Here is an 18,679-nt window from a genome sequence, read left to right as displayed (position 1 = left end):
TTTCCTTTCCAGTGATGATCCTTTTTTTTAAATCAAATATCAATCAATCACGCTATTCCTGATAGCGTGGAAAAGTGGTCAAAACAAGAGGAGAAGCTTGATCGCTTCAACACGACATTAACAAACTCACTTTATTTTCTTGTTTCCTTAGAGCAAAACAAGCTCTAGCAACCCAAGTTCATTAATTTATTCTCACCATAGCAGATGACATGGAAGAATAAAGAATAAAGAAATAAAAGAAAACCAATACCTATTGGTTCGAGTAACCAGAAAAGTGATTTTTTTAAAGTAAAATTTTAATTTTGAGTATTATAAATAAAAAAAATAGATTTTAGAGATTTTATTTTTTTTATGATATTCAATCTAATTTGATTTTGGATTAATTAAAACTTAAAATAATTAGGAACCACCAAAAAGAATTAAAAAATTAAAGAAAAGCAATAAATTTGCGAGACCCTTTTTTCTTTTTTTAAAAAAGCCACAACTTCTCTATATATAAACTCGACCTTTTTTCAGACAAAACAGTTCATGTCTTGGACAATGCATATCGCTTCGAGACAAACCTAAAGAGAACTAACTCAAAAATAATCTACAAAAAAAATGGCGAAACGTTTCAAGCTGAAGATATCCGGCGTCTTTCCTTCCTTTCAATCTTGCCGTTCCAAAAACCCTTCTGATCTCCCATCAAATTCTGTCCCTTCGTTCTTCAGAATTTCCTCAGTCAACCCCAAGCCTATCACCCCCCATTTACCCCCATGCCCACAGCAACCAAAGTCGACAAAGCTGCCTCATTACTCCTCCCTCAAACGCCACGTTTTCTCAGCGTTCTCTTCAATCGGCTGTGGTCTCGGATCAAGACCAACCGCACGGTACTTCTCTGAAACTGACCGCAGCGAATCACCGCCGCCGCCAACACCGGAGTTTCACTGGGAAAAAGAAGATGGATGGCACCTCATTGCTAAAGTTGACGAGACCCCCCGTCGCAAAATCTACAATATCTCTGAAAACGACGATGACTTGTTTCCTCCTCCACCGCCTCCTAACACGGAGAAGAAAAAACGACGATACAAAAAGAAGAAAACGAAGTCAAAAATCCGGATAAGCACCTCGTCAGCCGACAGCGGATTATTTAGCAGCGAAAGCTTTGAAGACGATGGCATTAACTACGAAGAAACAGAAACCCTAGTTTCATCGTCTAGGAGCTTCTCCACTGATTCCTCTTCAGAGTTCAACACCAACTTAGAAAAAATACGCGAAACAATTATACCTATGAGACATAAAAGGAAGAAGAAGAAAAACCAGAAAGTTAAGAAGGCAAAAAGGAATTTGATGGTGAGATTATCGTCGTCACAGAGCGAATCTCCAGCGAGGTTGTCGTGCTTTTTGCAACGGATGATACCGTGCACGGTGGATGGGAAAGTGAGGGAGAGTTTCGCTGTGGTGAAGAAATCGGAGGATCCATACGAGGATTTTAAGAAGTCGATGATGGAGATGATATTAGAGAAACAAATGTTTGAAGAGAAAGATTTGGAACAACTCTTGCATTGTTTCTTGTCTTTGAATTCTAGGCATCATCACGGGGTTATTGTTCAGGCTTTTGCCGAGATTTGCGAGACTTTGTTTTCTCGAAAATCTACTAGTTTTCGAGTTTCTTGTGCTCTTAGTTAATGAACGGGTAATTATCAAATTTTAATAATGCTTTAGTGACTCTAATAACGTTATTGTAAAATATAGGAGTATTAATCTTTGCATGATTTCTCAGTTCTTTATGGACTTAACTCTAGATCACTAGATCCTTGATGGCAAATGCAGGTTGGTTGAATCGATAAAATAAAATATTTTGCTAATAAAATTTAAATTTGATTTTTGCCATCAATAATATTTTTTAACAAATAATTTATAAATTCAGTGTAAATATTCACATGCTTGAAATAAGATAACCTTTCCTTACATAAACTTTTACTTAAATGAACTCCCCATGGGTAACACTTACTATTTATCATATGTGTTGATAAACTGTATTATAATATTATCAATTTATACTAGCTACATCGCATTATAACATTGCTTAAAATTATATTAATGTTACTTTAAGTGAATGTATTTAAATATTTGATTGTCAATGTATTGAGAATACTTATTCAAATCTTATAAAAAATTTATTTGAGATTTTTTAAGATATAAAAAGATTTGTAAAGTGAAAAATTTTTTAAAAAATTTCTTAATACGCAAGTTAATAGGCTTATAAATAGTTGGAATCTTTATAGAATTAAATATAAAAAAAAAATGTAAAAAAATTATGGAGCTTTATGAAATAAACACTCTATAAGGCTATAAGAGATTGAGAGGATCCTTATAATTGTATATATTTGAATAGACTAGAGAAAAATAAAAGACTCGCATATGAATAATAAGTCACATAAATCTGTATTTATTTGAGTGGATAATACTCTCTAAGACTATAGAAAAATGAGATGATCCATAATGTATTGATTGTGAGTGAAATTGATTTATTGATGTATTCATAATTTTCTATAATAACTGGATCTTTTTTTTCATTTGTAAACGTAAATCAGTTGAATTAAATTACATTAAATTACTATTTCTTATATGATTGATTAATTATTAAATTTTATTTTTACTAATTTGATTATTTAATTAGATTGAAGCTTTTTGTCTAACAACTGAAATTAGAACTGTTATAATTTTAATAGAATCAAGGTTAAAGACAAAAATATGATTTTTTTTATATTTTAAATGATCAAAAATTAAATATTAATAATTAAGAGTCCAACACATACTTTCTTATAACCACAAAACATAGAGGAATATATGAATTTTGAGTTTGCTGCGCCGGCTGATATGTAAGAAAATGGGTCCATATATAATACATAGTCCATACCTATGAAGTATAGCAAAGTTATTGCTATATATCTTTTTTGCATGCGCAAGGCCTGCAAATGCCGTTTGGTTTTTGTATTTATTGCAGATTACTTTTTCTTTTGCTTTTCAATTTCACCTGCTGCCTTCAATGCATTCCTTCCCATTTGCATCGTTCTACCTGCATGAAAGTGTTGATACTTTTGCAGAAACATTCTGTTTGCAAAATGAGATTGAACCAAAATATGAACCTCAGAGGAGTTTTTCAATTTCCACACGGTGAAAAAAAGAGTGCTATACGGCCTAATAAACGAGTGATGAATTGATGATTGAAACCACTCATGGACATGATCAATCATAAATTAATGCTTCTTAATTTTTGATATTGATGCTTCCAATCTCTCTATCTTCTCTGCTTTGAACGGTGATTATTCCCTTGCACGTATTTTTTTCTTTTCACTCGACTGAACCCTGCTATCATCCCCACTACCTAATATTGACCCTGATTCTTTATTTCATGTATTAATTTCCTAGAAAAAAGGGAAATCATTATCTTAATGTTCCATAGTAATCACGAAAATGACGTGTCGAGATGTAGAGATGATCATAATTTTCTTTTTATAATTATTGCTGATGTAAAAGTTTGCTGAAGGAAGAAAGGACAGCAAATGCTAACGTGAACTATCGCAAGAAGAAAAGTTAAGGGGGGGGGGGGGGTGGCGTCGAACATAATAATTTGAGACGCATTTCGATGTTAAAGTCAATAAAGTACACGAGAGAAGAAGTGAGGGTTTTCTTTTTTTTTTTTTTTCTTTGCAGTCTAATTGTAAAATAACCATAAAGCAAAATTGCAAAGAAAAAGAAATGTACATTATTTAATATTGTAAAATCACCTATGAACCGCTCGTCTGCTGCTGCATGTGCATTTCTATGTCCATTAATAATCAATCCCCTGCTTATAATTTATATCTGCAGTTTAACTAAGCTGTTGATTTCATAGCTGTCAGTTCTGTTTTGTAAATGGAACGCCAAAGGCCAATGTTTCAGAAATCATTTTTACCCTTCAAACAAAGAGAGAGAAGAGAGGCTAAAATTTTTAACTGCCAGAAAAGGAAATTTTCAATAAAGAAGAGCGTACACGGTATCAGAGATTCTTTACCAACCTGAAAAAACTGACTGAGATGCGCATTTCTTCCCGTACAAATAAAAGAAATTTACTTTTTTTTTTTTCTCTTTTGGCAGCTGCTTGAGATTTGATTTTTCGAATTATAAAGGATACATCCTACATACCAAGCATGCTTGCTCACCCTTTTTACTGTTTAGTGTTTAATCCCATCATGTTGTTGTAAGTCAGTTATAGCATTGTTATGGAAGTTCATGGGAGATTCATTGTTGGAATTTCCATTTTTTCAACCTTGGGATTTGAGATTAGAATTAGAATTACATGGAGATCTGCTTTGGTTTTTTGCCTTCTTGGGAAAATGACAGACAGGTTTTTAGATTAGAAGTTTAGAACTTGTTTAGATTAGACCCAGGAGAACAGGGTTAATGCATTGCTCTAGAAATAAATTATTTCTAAGCGTTGCTTAGGCCTAATAGGAGTTGAATGCTTTTTGGCCCAACTTTTGAGCCAGCAAGTTCACCTTGATAGCCCACCCCTAAACAGAAAAGCTGACGGGACTCACCGAAGCCCATGAAAATTTTTTTTTCTTTCTTGATTGGAGCCGGAAAAAAAGGATGATTAAAATCTTTTGGTATAATTCTACAATATCAGATTAAAGAAAAAATAAAAACTCTTTTGGTATAATTCTACAATATCGGATCAAAGAAAAAATAAAAAGTAAGTAAATTTTGTTAAGAATACTTCAAATTTTCATATCAATGATTAAATATTTGTCAATAACATCAGATTTTAAGATTTAATTTATTCAATTTTTTATTTAGAATTCACAAACTGCATTTTGTAAAATTCATCTACATTTTTATCCATACTTCAAAAAAAAAATTGGAGTGGTCATTTTAATCCATCTCGTTTAAAAAACCAAAGAAACTTCTCAATCACCGACTTGACAGTCCTTTATTGGTCCTCAATTGAGACTACCACACCCACTCACAACTCTTCAAAGACATAACATGTTAAAAGTGAGGAATATGCAAACGCGGAAGGAGATATCCCACCGAAAGTCTAATATTCATTATTTTCACACATCAATAGATAACAATTCATTTCATTTGTATTACCGTAAAAAAACAAAAATGCACTTCAATTAGCGAATGAAGAGAAAATAGATTTTTGGATCTTCAACTTATAGATGGCGGTGGAGGAGGGGGTGGCATTGACATCTGTGGCATAGGGGGCCTTCCACCCATTTGCTGTGGTGGTGGTGGTGGGGGCCAAACAAGTGGTGCTTCCATTCCCATTGGTGGTGGAGGCCTTGAAAGAGCAGACACTGTCTGTGGAGGTGGTGGTGGCATGCTTGGTGGAGGTGGTCTGAACTGCATAGGCGGAGGCATGATTGGGGGAGGAATTGGTTGACCTGGTTGACCCTGCCAAGGTGCTTGACCCGTAAGCTGCATTGGTGGGAAGGGTACACTTTGAGGCGGTGGAGGACGAACCACTGGCATCGGGCCTGGAGGAACAGTACCATTAGCAAAAGGTCGTGGAGGCACTGGTGCTCCTATAGCACCATTGGCCTGGGGACCAGAGGGGAGCGTTGGAGGTCCACTTGCAAATAAAGTATGGGGCCTGCTCTTCTGGGCATTTGGATTGCTTGCAGCCAAAACCCTCTCTGTATCAGGAGGAAAAAGTTTCAAAAACCTACATACCATCTATATGGCAAAGACAATCAAAATATAAAAAGTAATAAACGGAAAAAGGGTGAAGGTGGCGAGGTGGGTGAAAAAACCCACCTGCTGGGGTGCCATGGCGTTCGCCTTTTGTGTCTTTCTTATATGCATAAGAGACCGTTATTTGACGGTTACAGAGGTATTGGCCACTCATTGCCTGCAACATCAAAGAGAAAAACTTAACACGTTTTGCAAGAGAGATGAAACCAAATCAAAGTTATTAAGACTGTCACATCACATATTGAACCATGGAAGCAGTGACAACATCAATAACTAATCCCAATTAGCAGATAAGTGGAGAATAGTATCAAGTCCTTCCCAATTGTTAAAGAGATAACACCAAGAAGCAAACTAATCAGAGAAGTTATGCTTTTAAATTCTAAAATAACTTTCCATGAGGCTCCTACAACTGAAGGCAGAATGTAAACAATTGTGATACTTTGAACTTTGCAATAACTCCAGAAAAACAAAATCAAGGTTCAATCCAAGTGATAATTTGAAATTTGCAATAACTCCAGAAAAACAAAATCAAGGTTCAATTTAAACATTCCCATAATTAAATCTTAGAAATAGTTCAAGCAAATGCAAGTGACAATGCAGACATACCTCAATAGCAGCATCAGATGCATCAAATGAATCGTAGCTGATGAATCCAAAACCTCGTGAATTTCCTGACTCAGGATCTCTCATTATCTGATGTCAGAAAGTGGTAAACATCAGGATCCACTAGCAAATAGTGGAGAATAAACAAAATGTTGAAGAAAGAATGAACTATTTTAAATATTTAGTCAACTTCTTATTCACTTTCCCAACCAACTATCAATGCTTTTCAAGAAATGAGAATGAGACTAGGACTCACTATTAGCTTTCGTATCACTCAGTTCTCCTGAAACAAAAATAAGGCATATGAGCATTCCAGTCCATCTAATAGATTATGTCATTGCATGACCATTCAAATATATTCAAAACCAAAACTAATTTAGTAAATCTGTATGCTCATAACAAAAAAAGTCCACACTACTCAGTCAATCTACCCAAAAGTGAATTCCTCGAATAACCCTCCCCCACCCATTTGACGTGTATAAAGAATTGACAAGCACTAAAAGGAAAATTCTCCTTATATTAATAATTTCACATAGGCATCAGCAAAATTATCTGTTTATAAACTTCCATAAGGGTTAATATATACTTGTGATTAGTATGTCAATAGAAGCATTTCCTAGGACATGTTTGTTTAACCATGGGGCTGAAGACTACAATCGCATGTATTCTAGAAATACAGCCTTTGTCATCCTTTAACAACTCTATATCCATCATTTAGTCAAAGGCTATCATGTGAGTGACATGCTAAGCAAAACCAGGATCCTTATGATAGAAATATTGTTAAGAAACGTTACAAGCTATAGCTGTTCTTCCATCAATTACTAAACATCACTGGTTTTAACTTTATCTCAACATCAATCACAAAAAGAAAATTATGACAGTAAATGCTTTCATTCGACCCTAACCCTTTATCTACAAGGCTTCAACACTTTTTTAAACTTTGTTTTTCTTTCAAATGACATCAAGATGCAACAGCGCATCGATAACTGAACAAGTAAATAAAGGCATCCAGACATGCCCTTAAAGCATAGGTCATTAATCTATGCCATACTATCAAACAAAATGAAAAAATGGAAATTACAAAGTCGGTACCTTGGGATTTGTAACAATTACTCCAAATGCACTGAAAGTATCGTACAAAAGTTTCTCATCCACATCCTGCAAGTGTAACCAGATAATCACAGTTAAAACAGGAAATGTAGCACATGACAGCATGAATCATTACAATTAAAATGATCGTGTAATACTTACTGGGTCAAGGTTCCCTATAAAAAGGTTTGCACCAACATCTAAGCTCTTTTTATCTTGAGATGCCTGACATCAATCAAAATAGAAAAACCATAACAATCATAAAAAATGATTCTTTAACTAAAAAGCGCAACATTATTCCCACTTCCAATATAACCAAAGTCTAATTTCAAACCTTATTCACTCGTATTGGTTTGCCATAAAGCTTAATCATGTTAAGCACCTTAATCGCCTACAAATTCAACCAAATAAATCTAATTATTCAAAAAGCAAATAAATAAGAATAAAAAAAAGGAATCCAATGGCCAGAGTCCATGAAGGAGTAAAGATTTACATAGTCAGCATCTTCTTCGCTTCGGAATTCTACAAATCCATACCCTTGATGCAAGTTTGTCACTCTATCCTTTGGCACATAAACATTAACTGATATAAAAAAAATTAAAAAAAAAAAAGACATTATCAAACAATTCAACTCATATATGAACAATATACCACGCCCTAATATATAAATGTTCGAATCAAAATAGAAATTCAGTAGCTTTAAAAGCGAAATAAATTGATAAAGTTAAGATTATAAAACTTACCAACAGGACCAGCTTGTACAAATAACTCCCATAATAACTCCTCAGACACCTAAAAGTAAAAAAATTTAAAACTATGAAATTCAGAAATTTAAAAAAAATAAGTTAAAAGAAGAAGAGAAAAAGAAATTAGTGAGAACCTGAGGATCGAGATTGCCGACGTAAGCGGTGGCATCTTGGTTCCTCTCAGCCGAATGTTGACCAAGCAAGTTCGCTCCAACTCCGGGAGCGATTCGCGTAGTCATTTGCTTTTGGTTGGCTGTTCTTTCCCTTTATCTTTAGCTGGTGCCTTCGATTCTTTGCTAAAACCCTGATCAAGCTCTTTCTCGTCTTCTGGTTCCTGTTTTTTCTGGAAATTTCTGACCTGGAATTAGAACGAACGGTTAAGTGATGGACTGCTTTTCGTGGTAGCCCAATTTTAACCTTTGGACTTTATTTAGCTTTTCGGCCCATCCCACAAAACGGGCTTTTCTTTCCCCTTTGTATGGGCCTTTGGCCCATGTACCCATGTTCATAATAACAAGCATTTAAATAAAAAAATTTGTTGAGTGGTTACTGGTAAGTAATAGTAATGCATTAATTGTGAAATTGTAAAAAAAAAAAAAAAAATGCTACTATATGATTTTTATTTTTTAATAAATTTATTTCTTCAATTGATTTTTCAATGTAAGTTTAAAATCAAAACAAAATTACCAGAATGATTCATGCAACCATTTTTAGATTTTCAGTTCAAATATCAAACCCTACAATTCTTTTTCCTACCCCTAGATTACGGTTCCTTTTGTTAAAAAATAATATAATAGAACAACGTTAGCAAGTACCAACTATATCATATTGGCAATTGACAGACAACAGCTAACGAATTCTGGAAATTTGAAATCCTATACCTAAGGAGCTATGACCTTCTTTTACTTGGAGAAGTGGCCAATTTTCTTTAAGGTAAAAGCTACAGCAACCAAGCCTTTGCCTTCAACAAATATAACCTTTTTGGAAATTCTGAGGAGCAGTGCTTCAAGGAACATGTAAAATCAGCGTTTAATTGGTTTCAGTCTTTCAGAGTAGAAATTGTAAATTAGTGTTAAGAGAGCTTAGGGTAACCCCAGATTGAAAATAGCAAGGAATAGCTCGCAAACATTCAACAACAAAAATATTTTTAAAGAGGGACAGAACAAAGCTCAATGTCATGGGCAAAATAAACAAAAAATTCATTGAATAAGAGAATTGTAGATTATTAGAGTGTTTTTTTTTCCTTCCAAAACAAGTAGTAGACCAATAAAACGAACAAATAGCAAAGAGCAGCATCAATCCTTACAATTAAAGCAGAATTGACATCTGTAAAAGTATCTGAAGCTAAAAATTATCATTCAAGCTTATGTGGTAGATTCACCTGAAATTACCATAGCTGATTGCATAGTTCATCACAAGTCAAAAATCATTTCAGGCTCAGCTGCAGATTAAGTAAAAGCAGCTGACTCAACCACCAGCAATTAACAGCTAAAATCTCACTTCTAACCTGTAGACTCTCTAGCGTCTTGAGCTTCACCACTATCAGCATTACCATAAGGCAAACCAAGTTCCTCCTCAAGCTTCTTCCATGCATTCAAAAAGTTAGGAGGAAAGGTCTTCTTTACCGTTCTGATTAACCCTTTCGCGTCCTTGATGTTCTTGTTCATCACCAACCCCTTCACCAAATGCTTCAACGTATTAAAATCTGGAACTTTATGCAACCTCACACTCTCTTTGAACACCTTATAACCTTGCTCATACAACCCATTCAAACATAAATAAAACACCAAAGTCCTAAAAGTGGCAGCATTCGGATTACACCCATTACCTTCCAATCCTTCATAAACCTTCTTAGCTTCATCCAACATCCCATTCTTACAATAACAAGTCATCAGATAATTATAACTAATGGTATCTGGTTTCAACCCCAGGCTGCTCATATCGTCAATTAATTCCTTCACCTTCTCCGGCTCTCCGCCTTGAAAATTCGAAATCCTAACATTATAAGAAGCAACATCTAATTCACAACCGGTCTTCATCATCTCGCTCCACAACTTCTCGGCCTCTTCTGTTTTTCCCTTCTTATACAAAGCATTTAAAATTGTTGTAAAAGTAACTATAGTTACCTCCACGCTTTTCCTTTCCATTTCTCTTAAAACCTCAAGCCCTTTCTCAGGATGACCCGCTTCGCAATAAGATTTAATTAAAATCCCATACGAAACTTTGTCAGGTGAGACACGGACGTATTTCTTGGGAATTTCATCGAACAGTTGGGGGACTTTATCGAATTGCCTTGACTGATTGCAAGCAGAGAGCAAGGTGTTGAAAGAAATGGTTGATCTGGGGGTACCAAATTGGTCCATTTGATGGAAAGTCTTGATGGCATGATCTAACATGCCAGCGATGCCATAGGATCTGATGAGAGTAGAGAGGAAAGGCTCCTGAGAAATCTTGGGGTCTGTTTTGTGGGACTCGATTAAAGATTCAATGTCGGAGAAACGGCGGGACTTGGCGAGGCGGCGTACGGTGAGGTCTTGAGCATAGCGGGAAGAGGAAGGGGAAGAGTAGCGTTTGGAAACGGAAGAGTAGATTCCGAGGGCTTTGTCAGGGTCGTATTCAGTGCGGAGTTTGCTTTTGGCTTGGGAAATCGAAATGGAAGATGAGGAAGTGGATGTGGCTGCGATGGTGGTAGTGGAATGGTGGCGGAGGTGAATGGAAGATGACATCTTCTTTGGGGGCTCTCGGCGGTTTTGTTAGGGTTTTAGGGTGGGAGAGGAAACGGGGACAACTGGAGTCAATGGTCAAGACAGAAGGGAGAACTAAACAAGTTTTAGGTTTTAGAGGAGACGGGTTTGTTTACAGTAAGTTCCTAATTTACCGATTTTATTTTAAAATTATGGGATATTATGATATCTCATGAAAAATTGAAAAAATTATAAAATTTAGATAAACAATGAAAAATAATAGAACGAATTAATAGATTAATTAAAAATAAAATTTATTTTATTTATTTTATTCATTTGAAAAATAAAAAAATTACAAATTATCAATTTTATATTTATTTTCATCTATTCTTATAAATACTAATATTAAAATAAAAATTCAATTATAGCATTTTTTTGTATTATTTCAATAAATAATATTTTTTTTATTTCTTCATTATTAACAAATAACAATATTAAAAAAATAATTAATACAAATTTTAGCATTCATCTTAATATTTTTTATTTTTTATTTTAAATATAAATTATGTTATGTTATCTTTTTAATCTTAAAATGATTTTTTTAGTTATTTATGTTATGTATTTTACAATTTTATTTGTATGATTTTTATTTATACTTTTAGAAATTTATTAACATAAATCATAAAAATGAAAATTACCATTGTACCATTTTATTTATATGATTTTTTTATAGATACTTTGATTGCAAATTTTAGTGTCTTTTTATATAAAAAAAATCAACATATTTAAAACACCACTCGATCAAGATATGATTTTTTTTTACTATTACACAAATATTTTTACTATACAATAGAAAATAAAATTACTATACAAATATTTACATTAATAAATTTTTAAGAATAAAAATGGTATAATGATAGCATTCAAATATGAGAAAAATTTTATTGTTCCTCTCATTTATTTACATTAATAAATTTGTGATTATTTATTAGTCATTTTTTATATATTTACAAAAATAATTAATTAAAATTTTACATTACTAACTTAATTATTTATATTATAATAATATTTTCTTTCAATTGTCCCTCCCTTTCGTTACATTTAGAAATATCATAGCTTTTCTTATTATGTTAAGAGACTTTTTACACATTTTATGCTAATGATATGGAATTTACATTTTCTCTCACATGTTTAAGTTACAAAAAAATTTTATTATTATTTATTAAATTTTTTTATATAGTTACATGAACAATAATTAATTAAAATTTTACATTGTCAATTTAATTATTTATATTACATTAATATTTTCGTACCATTGTTCTCACATTCCAATAAGTTTAGAATTATCATAACTCTTTTTTTAATGTGTTATGATATTTTTTATCCATTTTATGTCAAATAATAGGAATTTTACTTTTCTTCTCACTTGTTCACAATACCTTTTTTTTTTAACTTTAATATATTTGTCTTATATATTTACAAAAATAATAATTAATTAAAACTTTATGTGCTTACTTAATTATTTACGTTACAATTATATCTTCTTATGATTGTTTATACATTTTTCTATGTTTATAATTGTTATAACTTTTTCTTAGGATGTGTTACAAAAGTTTTTATTTATTTTACATCAAATTATGTGAATTTTATGATTCTTCTCACTTGTTTATGTTACCTTTTTTTTTTTAATTTATATCTATTTTGTTTATATATTAACAAAATAACAATTTATTAAAATTTTACATTACCTACTTAATTATTTACATTACAATAATATCTTCTCATAGTTGTTCTTACTTTTAATTACGTTTATAATTGTTATAGCTTTTTCATAATGTGTTATAACATATTTTATTCATTTTATGACAAATGATATAAATTTTATGTTTTCCACACCTGTTTTACGTCACCACTTTGTTTTTTAATTTTTAGTTATTTTAATTATATATTTTATAAAAATAATAATCAAATTAAAAGTTTACGTTATCTACTTAATTATTTATGTTATAATAATATTTTCTTACCATTGTTTTTATCTTCCATTACATTTAGAATTGTCATAACTCTTTTTTATTTTATGCCAAATGATACAAATTTTATATTTTTCTTATTTGTTTAATTACTTTTTGCTTTTTAATTATTAGTTATTTTTCTTATATATTTATAAAAATAATAATTAATTAAAAATTTACGTTGCTTACTTAAATATTTACATTACATTAGTATATGTTTATAATTGTTCTTATTATCTATTACGTTTAAAATTATTATAGCTTTTTCTTACTGTGTTCAACAGTTTTTACCCATTTTATATCAAATGATACTAATTTTACATTTCTTCTTATTTGTTTACATCACTAATTTTTTTAATTTCTAGCCATTTTCCTTATATATATATATATATATATAATAACAATAATTAATTAAAATTTTATATCGTTATCATAATTATTTACATTACAATAATATATTTTTACTATTGTTCGTACTTTTTTATCATGTTTAGAATTGTTGTAACTTTTTTTTAGTGTGTTATGACACGTCTAACCCATTTTATTCCAATAAGATTAATTTTACATTATTTCTTACTTGTTTATATTATCAATTTATTTTTAATTTTAACTATTTTTCTTTTATATTTATAGGAATAATTAATAATTAAAATTTTACGTTGTTAATATAATTATTACCCTTATAATAATATTTTTTATGATTGTTTTTACTTTTCATTTTGTTCACAAATGTCATAACTCTTTCTTAATATATTATAAGACTTTTTACTTATTTTATGCTAAATGATATATACGTTTGTTCTCACTTGTTTACGTTATCAATTTATTTTTTAATTTTTTACTATTTTTTTAGATATTTATGAAATAATAATTAATTAATGTTAGTATTGAATTAATCTTTATTTTGAAATAATAAAACATTAAACTAAATAAGCTTGAGTAAGATTTTGAAAAAATTTTATTTAGTATATGTTCTTAAGTTTTATTATTTTTAGCACCAAATAAATAATGTGTTTTTCAAAGTGTAAATAAACATTTCTTTGTTTTCATATTTTTCAAAACAAATCTATTTTTAAAGATTATTTATTTGAGCTTAAATAAAAGTCCAACAATTATTTTTAAAGTGACCATATTCATCTTAAACTCAATATAATTTTGATAATATTGGTTTTGAGAAATAGATAAACTTAAAAAAGTTGTTTTATTGGAATAAAGTTTTCCAACATTGAACTTGTCTTTTCTTTTTGTATTAATTCAAAAAATTTTAAAATTCAAATTGTATATGGTTGGAAAGCGCTTTGAGTATACTTTCTAATGAATTAAACAAAATAAAAATCTAATTTTTTTAAGAAAATATTTTGAATTTTTACTAGATACTATGCAGTTGTCTAAAAACTACATAAGGGATAGTTTTAAAAATTCACTATAATTTATATACAATGAATTAGGTGATGAGTTTTATATAAATAGAAAGCTTTTTAAGTCTAATTTTTAAATCTTCAAACTGTTTTTGATTTAATGTTGTATAACTCTATATATGATTAAATTAGTGAGTATAGTGTAAAATAGGAGACAATCAATGGCATTATTCATCCAGAATCTAAAGTTTAGCTTGACCCAATTGATCCCCTCAGCTATAATGGTCAAAAATTGAGTGAAATTCAAAAACTAATCGATCCCTTAATGCATCAGATTGATCTCCTATCAAAACTAATCAATCCCCTGTGCCTAAAAGTGTTCCAACGACTAGTTTCAAATGAGAAAATTATGTGTTTTCATTTCTCACATTTCTTCAATGGCTAGTTTCTCAATGCCTCTATAAATTGGACATTCCAATACATCAAGAAGATTGATGAATCAATAGAGCAAGATCAAACAAATCATATTTTCATTCTTTCAAAGAAATTAAAAGATTTAGAGTTTAAATTCAATATCCTTTGTATTTCTCGTATCCAAAATATTGTTGTATTTCATTCATCATTTTCTTTATACCTCATTAGATAAACATTCAACCTTGAGAGGTATTTTAGTTTGTAAAAATATTTGAGTTATCTTGTAAGTAATAGGTGATGTATGCTCTTAATTGTATAAAAGTAGAGATTTCTATCTTAAGCTTTAGGAAAAAAAAGATAAGATTGTATTCTCATTTCAAATTAAGTGGATTGAAGCCTTAGTATGGATAACTAAGAAAGATGATGAATGTACCTTAAGAATATAACCAAGAAAGATGATGAATGTACCTTAAGAATAAGAATCGAACTTTTATAAATCTTTGTATTTGATTTTTTTAATCCCTATCTCTTTACTTTGCATTCATTGTTATTGCTTATATTTGCTTTAAGATTATCAATTTATTGTTATTTGCATCATATTTTAATATTGATTTTAATTTCCCATTCAATTGTATTGAAATTATTGTTTGAAAATAATTTAGAGAAATCCAATTCACCCCTCCTCTTAAATCACCATCTCACCTAAAATGTTAATAATTAAAATTTTATGTTACCAATATACTTATTTATGCTACAAAAACATATTATTATGGTTGTTCTTAATTTTTATTATGTTTAAAATTTCTTAACTTTTTTTAGCATATTTTGACAATTTATACTCATTTTATGTTAAATAATATTAATTTTACATTTCTTCTCACTTGTTTACGTTACTAATTATTTTTAATTTTTAGCTATTTTTCTTACATATTTACAAATAAATAAATAATTAAAAGTTTATGTTGGCAACTTAATTATTTACGTTACAATAATGTATTTTTTTTATGATTGTTCTTACTTTTAATTATGTTTAGAATTGTCATTTTTTTCTTAGTATGTCATGATATTTTTTACTTATTTTACATCAAATTATACTAATTTTACTTTTTTTTTTTTCACTTTTTTACATTACCTATTTGTTTTTCAATTTTTAGTTATATTCTTTATTGTCATAGTTTTTTCTTAGTATGTTACTATACTTCTTACCCATTTTACGTCAAATAATACTAATTTCATATTTTTTTTCACTTGTTTACATTATTTTTTTATTTTTTATGTTTTATTTTTTGCTATTTTCCTTATATATATACAATAATAATAATTAATTAAAATTTTACATTACTTTCATAATTATTTATATTATAATAATATATTTTTATGATTGTTTTTATTTTTCATTATATTTAGAATTGCTATAACTCTTTCTTTATGTTTTACAACACTTTTTACCCATTTTACACCAAATGATAATAATTTAACATTTCTCACTTGTTTATATTATTAATTTATTTTTTAATTTTTAGTTATTTTTCTTATATATTTACAAGAACAATAATTAATTAAAATTTAAAGTTGTCAACATAATTATTTACTTTACAATAATATCTGTCATTTATTTTTTCATTATGTTTAAAATTGTTATAATTTTTTTTTAATATGTTCTGATACTTCTTATTTATCTTAGGTCAAATGATACTAATTTTAGGTTGCCAATATAATTATTTATGTTATAATAATATATTATTATGACTGCTCTTACTTTTCATTATAATTAGAATTGTCATAACATTTTTTATTGTATTACAACAATCATACCCATTTTACACTAAATAATACTAATTTTATGTTTTTTTCTCACTTATTTACATTACCAATATATTTTTTAATTTTTAACTATTTTTCTTCTATGTTTTAAAAAATAATTAATTAAAATTTTGTGTTGACAATTTAATTATTTATGTTACAATAATATGTTTTTATGATTGTTCTTTACGTTACAATAATATGTTTTTATGATTGTTCTTACTTTGAATTACATTTAGAATTATAATAGCTATTTCTTATTGTGTTACGATACTTTTTTTTTCATTTTTACACCAAATGATACTCATTTTACATTATCTATTTGTTTTTCAATTTTTAACTATTTTCTTTATATTTTAAAAAATAATAATTAATTAAAATTTTATGTTGCCAACATAATTATTTATGTAAAAATAATACTTTCTTACAATTGTTCTTACATTCTATTATGTTTAGAATTGTCATAACTCTTTCTTGGTGTGTTATGACACTTTTTACCCATTTTGCGCTAAAAGATATTAATTTTACATTTTTTTCACACTTGTTTATGTTACTTTGTCAAAAACATATAGATCTATGACCTATTACTAAACATGAATTAAAAGAGTTGTCATTAATTTTTTTTTTGTTTAGGTGTAATATGTTACTTGATAGAATCTGTCACATTTAAAAAAGAGTCTCAAGATTGACTTAAGTATCTTTAAATAGTAGATACTAATTCACGAAATCAGATTTTAGGTTCGATAGTGCAATTATTTGTGAAGAAAGTTATAGCACTCTTACAGCGCTTATCTAAAGGATGATACCAATTTGATTTCAAATTACCCAAATCTTAAAATATTTTTATAATTTTATCATATCATTTAATTATTGAAAACTAATCCTAAATTTGCTTCAATAGTTTAGTAGCAATTTAAAATAATTTTCTAACATCAAGAGTATTCATGAAAATCAGTGTCTCATTCTGAAGAGGCTCCGTCGTCGAATTCATTAATATATTTTTATTCAAGAAAATAATTAGTAAAATCTTTTAATAGTTTAGTAAGATTTACTTTGATACAAATCTCTCAATAATTTAGTGAGATTTTTTTGTAAATTTATTTTTAAAAAATATATTAAATATTTCAATAGTATAGTAAGACTTAATCTAAGATGCAAATCTTCTAATAATTTGGTAGAATCAAAACAAAAAAAAAATTGATTTATGAGATTCTCTAATAGTTTGGTAAGATTTATGAATTTATTTTAGAAATATTTTTTGTTATTATTTTTAAATAAATAAAATGAAATTCATAAAGGCATTTTAAAAAAATAAATAATAAAAATTTCAATTTAAAGTAATGAATAAAATAATAATTAAAGATGAAAATAATAATAATAAGTAAAAATTAAAAAATCTAAAAATAAAATGAAAATAAAATAAAAAAAGTAATATCAAATCAAATTAAAACAGAAAATATGATGAAAGAAAAAAAAAAATTTACGATCGGGTCGAGCTTGAAGAGCAAATCTTCATGCGGGTCACCAGGTTCATGCAAAAACTTCAATCTTCAACCAAAAAGTTCATCCTAAACCTAGAAAAACCTAGAAAAGTTTTCAAATTCTTGAAAACCTAACAAAAATCTTAGAATTAAAAACCAATAAAAAACCCCAACAAAAATCTTAGAAACTTAACAAAATATGAAATCAAACTTAGAAATTAAAACCCAAATTCAGGAAACCCAAAAGCGAATTAAATTAAACTCAAAATGAAATAAAATCACATAACCTAAAGAAAAAAAAAAACCTAAAATTTGTTTGAATGATTCCTTCCTAAAATTAAAAAAATAAAAAAACTAAGATCCTTAGAATTTTTCTTTTTTCTTCCTCTCTTTTTTTTTTTTTTTGTGTGATTGATTGGTGTTTATATAAGGCCTTCTGTTAAGAATTTTAGGGATTTACATTGAATGAAAATGATTGCAGATCTAATTATGTTTTGAATTGATTTTTTTTCTTAATTATCTTTAAAATTGATTTAATTAATTTTTAGAATTGTCTTGATTTTCCTTGATTTTCAAAATCCCTCAAAATTTCTCAAATTAAATCTGACTTTGATTTTTTGATTTGATTTCTTTTCAACCTTTCTTTAATATTTAAAAGGATCATGTTTTAGTTTTAATTGTCGAGATCATTCTTGATTAATGCTCAAATTACTCCACAAATTTTGTTAACATGATTTATGATAAAAATTCAAAACTCGATAA

At 28.8% G+C, this 18,679-nt stretch overlaps 3 protein-coding genes across 4 annotated transcripts; 1 reads left to right on the top strand and 2 right to left on the bottom strand.

The window, feature by feature from the left end:
* Positions 1-541: 541 nt before the first annotated feature.
* Positions 542-1,864, top strand: LOC111292893 (transcription repressor OFP7-like). Its single transcript, XM_022885515.2, has one exon. The coding sequence runs from the start codon at positions 601-603 to the stop codon at positions 1,666-1,668; it is 1,068 nt and encodes a 355-aa protein (XP_022741250.2). The 5' UTR covers positions 542-600; the 3' UTR covers positions 1,669-1,864.
* A 3,168-nt stretch (positions 1,865-5,032) lies between these two features.
* LOC111292195 (uncharacterized) lies at positions 5,033-8,439 on the bottom strand. The gene is made up of 9 exons (XM_022884451.2): positions 8,300-8,439; positions 8,163-8,211; positions 7,913-8,001; positions 7,754-7,810; positions 7,582-7,644; positions 7,423-7,488; positions 6,334-6,420; positions 5,791-5,884; positions 5,033-5,669 (listed from the first exon to the last, which is right to left on the bottom strand). The coding sequence occupies exons 1-9, from the start codon at positions 8,402-8,404 to the stop codon at positions 5,182-5,184; spliced, it is 1,098 nt and encodes a 365-aa protein (XP_022740186.1). The 5' UTR covers positions 8,405-8,439; the 3' UTR covers positions 5,033-5,181.
* LOC111292194 (small ribosomal subunit protein mL103 (rPPR7)-like) lies at positions 8,396-11,024 on the bottom strand. 2 transcript variants are annotated; one of them, XM_089766637.1, is made up of 2 exons: positions 9,673-11,024; positions 8,396-8,523 (listed from the first exon to the last, which is right to left on the bottom strand). In XM_089766637.1, the coding sequence occupies exons 1-2, from the start codon at positions 10,889-10,891 to the stop codon at positions 8,474-8,476; spliced, it is 1,269 nt and encodes a 422-aa protein (XP_089622763.1). In that variant the 5' UTR covers positions 10,892-11,024; the 3' UTR covers positions 8,396-8,473. The 2 variants fall into 2 exon arrangements, with proteins under 2 accessions (XP_089622763.1, XP_022740185.2); XM_022884450.2 differs by lacking the exon at positions 8,396-8,523 and having other exon boundaries at positions 9,668-11,024.
* Between the last annotated feature and the right edge of the window lie 7,655 nt (positions 11,025-18,679).

This window comes from Durio zibethinus, chromosome 10, assembly GCF_047325235.1.
Source record: "Durio zibethinus cultivar Kanyao isolate XHJ-2024 chromosome 10, ASM4732523v1, whole genome shotgun sequence".
NCBI classification, from domain to species: Eukaryota; Viridiplantae; Streptophyta; class Magnoliopsida; order Malvales; family Malvaceae; genus Durio; species Durio zibethinus.
This window is presented reverse-complemented; position numbering and strand designations above follow the sequence as displayed.

What these genes read in the sequence shown, in the direction of transcription:
- LOC111292893 (XM_022885515.2), top strand. Translation starts at nt 601, where the DNA reads ATGGCGAAACGTTTCAAGCTGAAGATATCCGGCGTCTTTCCTTCCTTT.
- LOC111292195 (XM_022884451.2), bottom strand. Translation starts at nt 8,404, where the DNA reads ATGACTACGCGAATCGCTCCCGGAGTTGGAGCGAACTTGCTTGGTCAA. An exon ending in AACCAATACGAGTGAATAAG is followed by an intron (nt 7,645 to 7,753) that starts GTTTGAAATTAG and finishes GATTGATGTCAG; the next exon opens with GCATCTCAAGATAAAAAGAG. An exon ending in CATCTGATGCTGCTATTGAG is followed by an intron (nt 5,885 to 6,333) that starts GTATGTCTGCAT and finishes TTGATGTTGCAG; the next exon opens with GCAATGAGTGGCCAATACCT.
- LOC111292194 (XM_089766637.1), bottom strand. Translation starts at nt 10,891, where the DNA reads ATGTCATCTTCCATTCACCTCCGCCACCATTCCACTACCACCATCGCA. An exon ending in AGACGCTAGAGAGTCTACAG is followed by an intron (nt 8,524 to 9,672) that starts GTTAGAAGTGAG and finishes TTCTAATTCCAG; the next exon opens with GTCAGAAATTTCCAGAAAAA.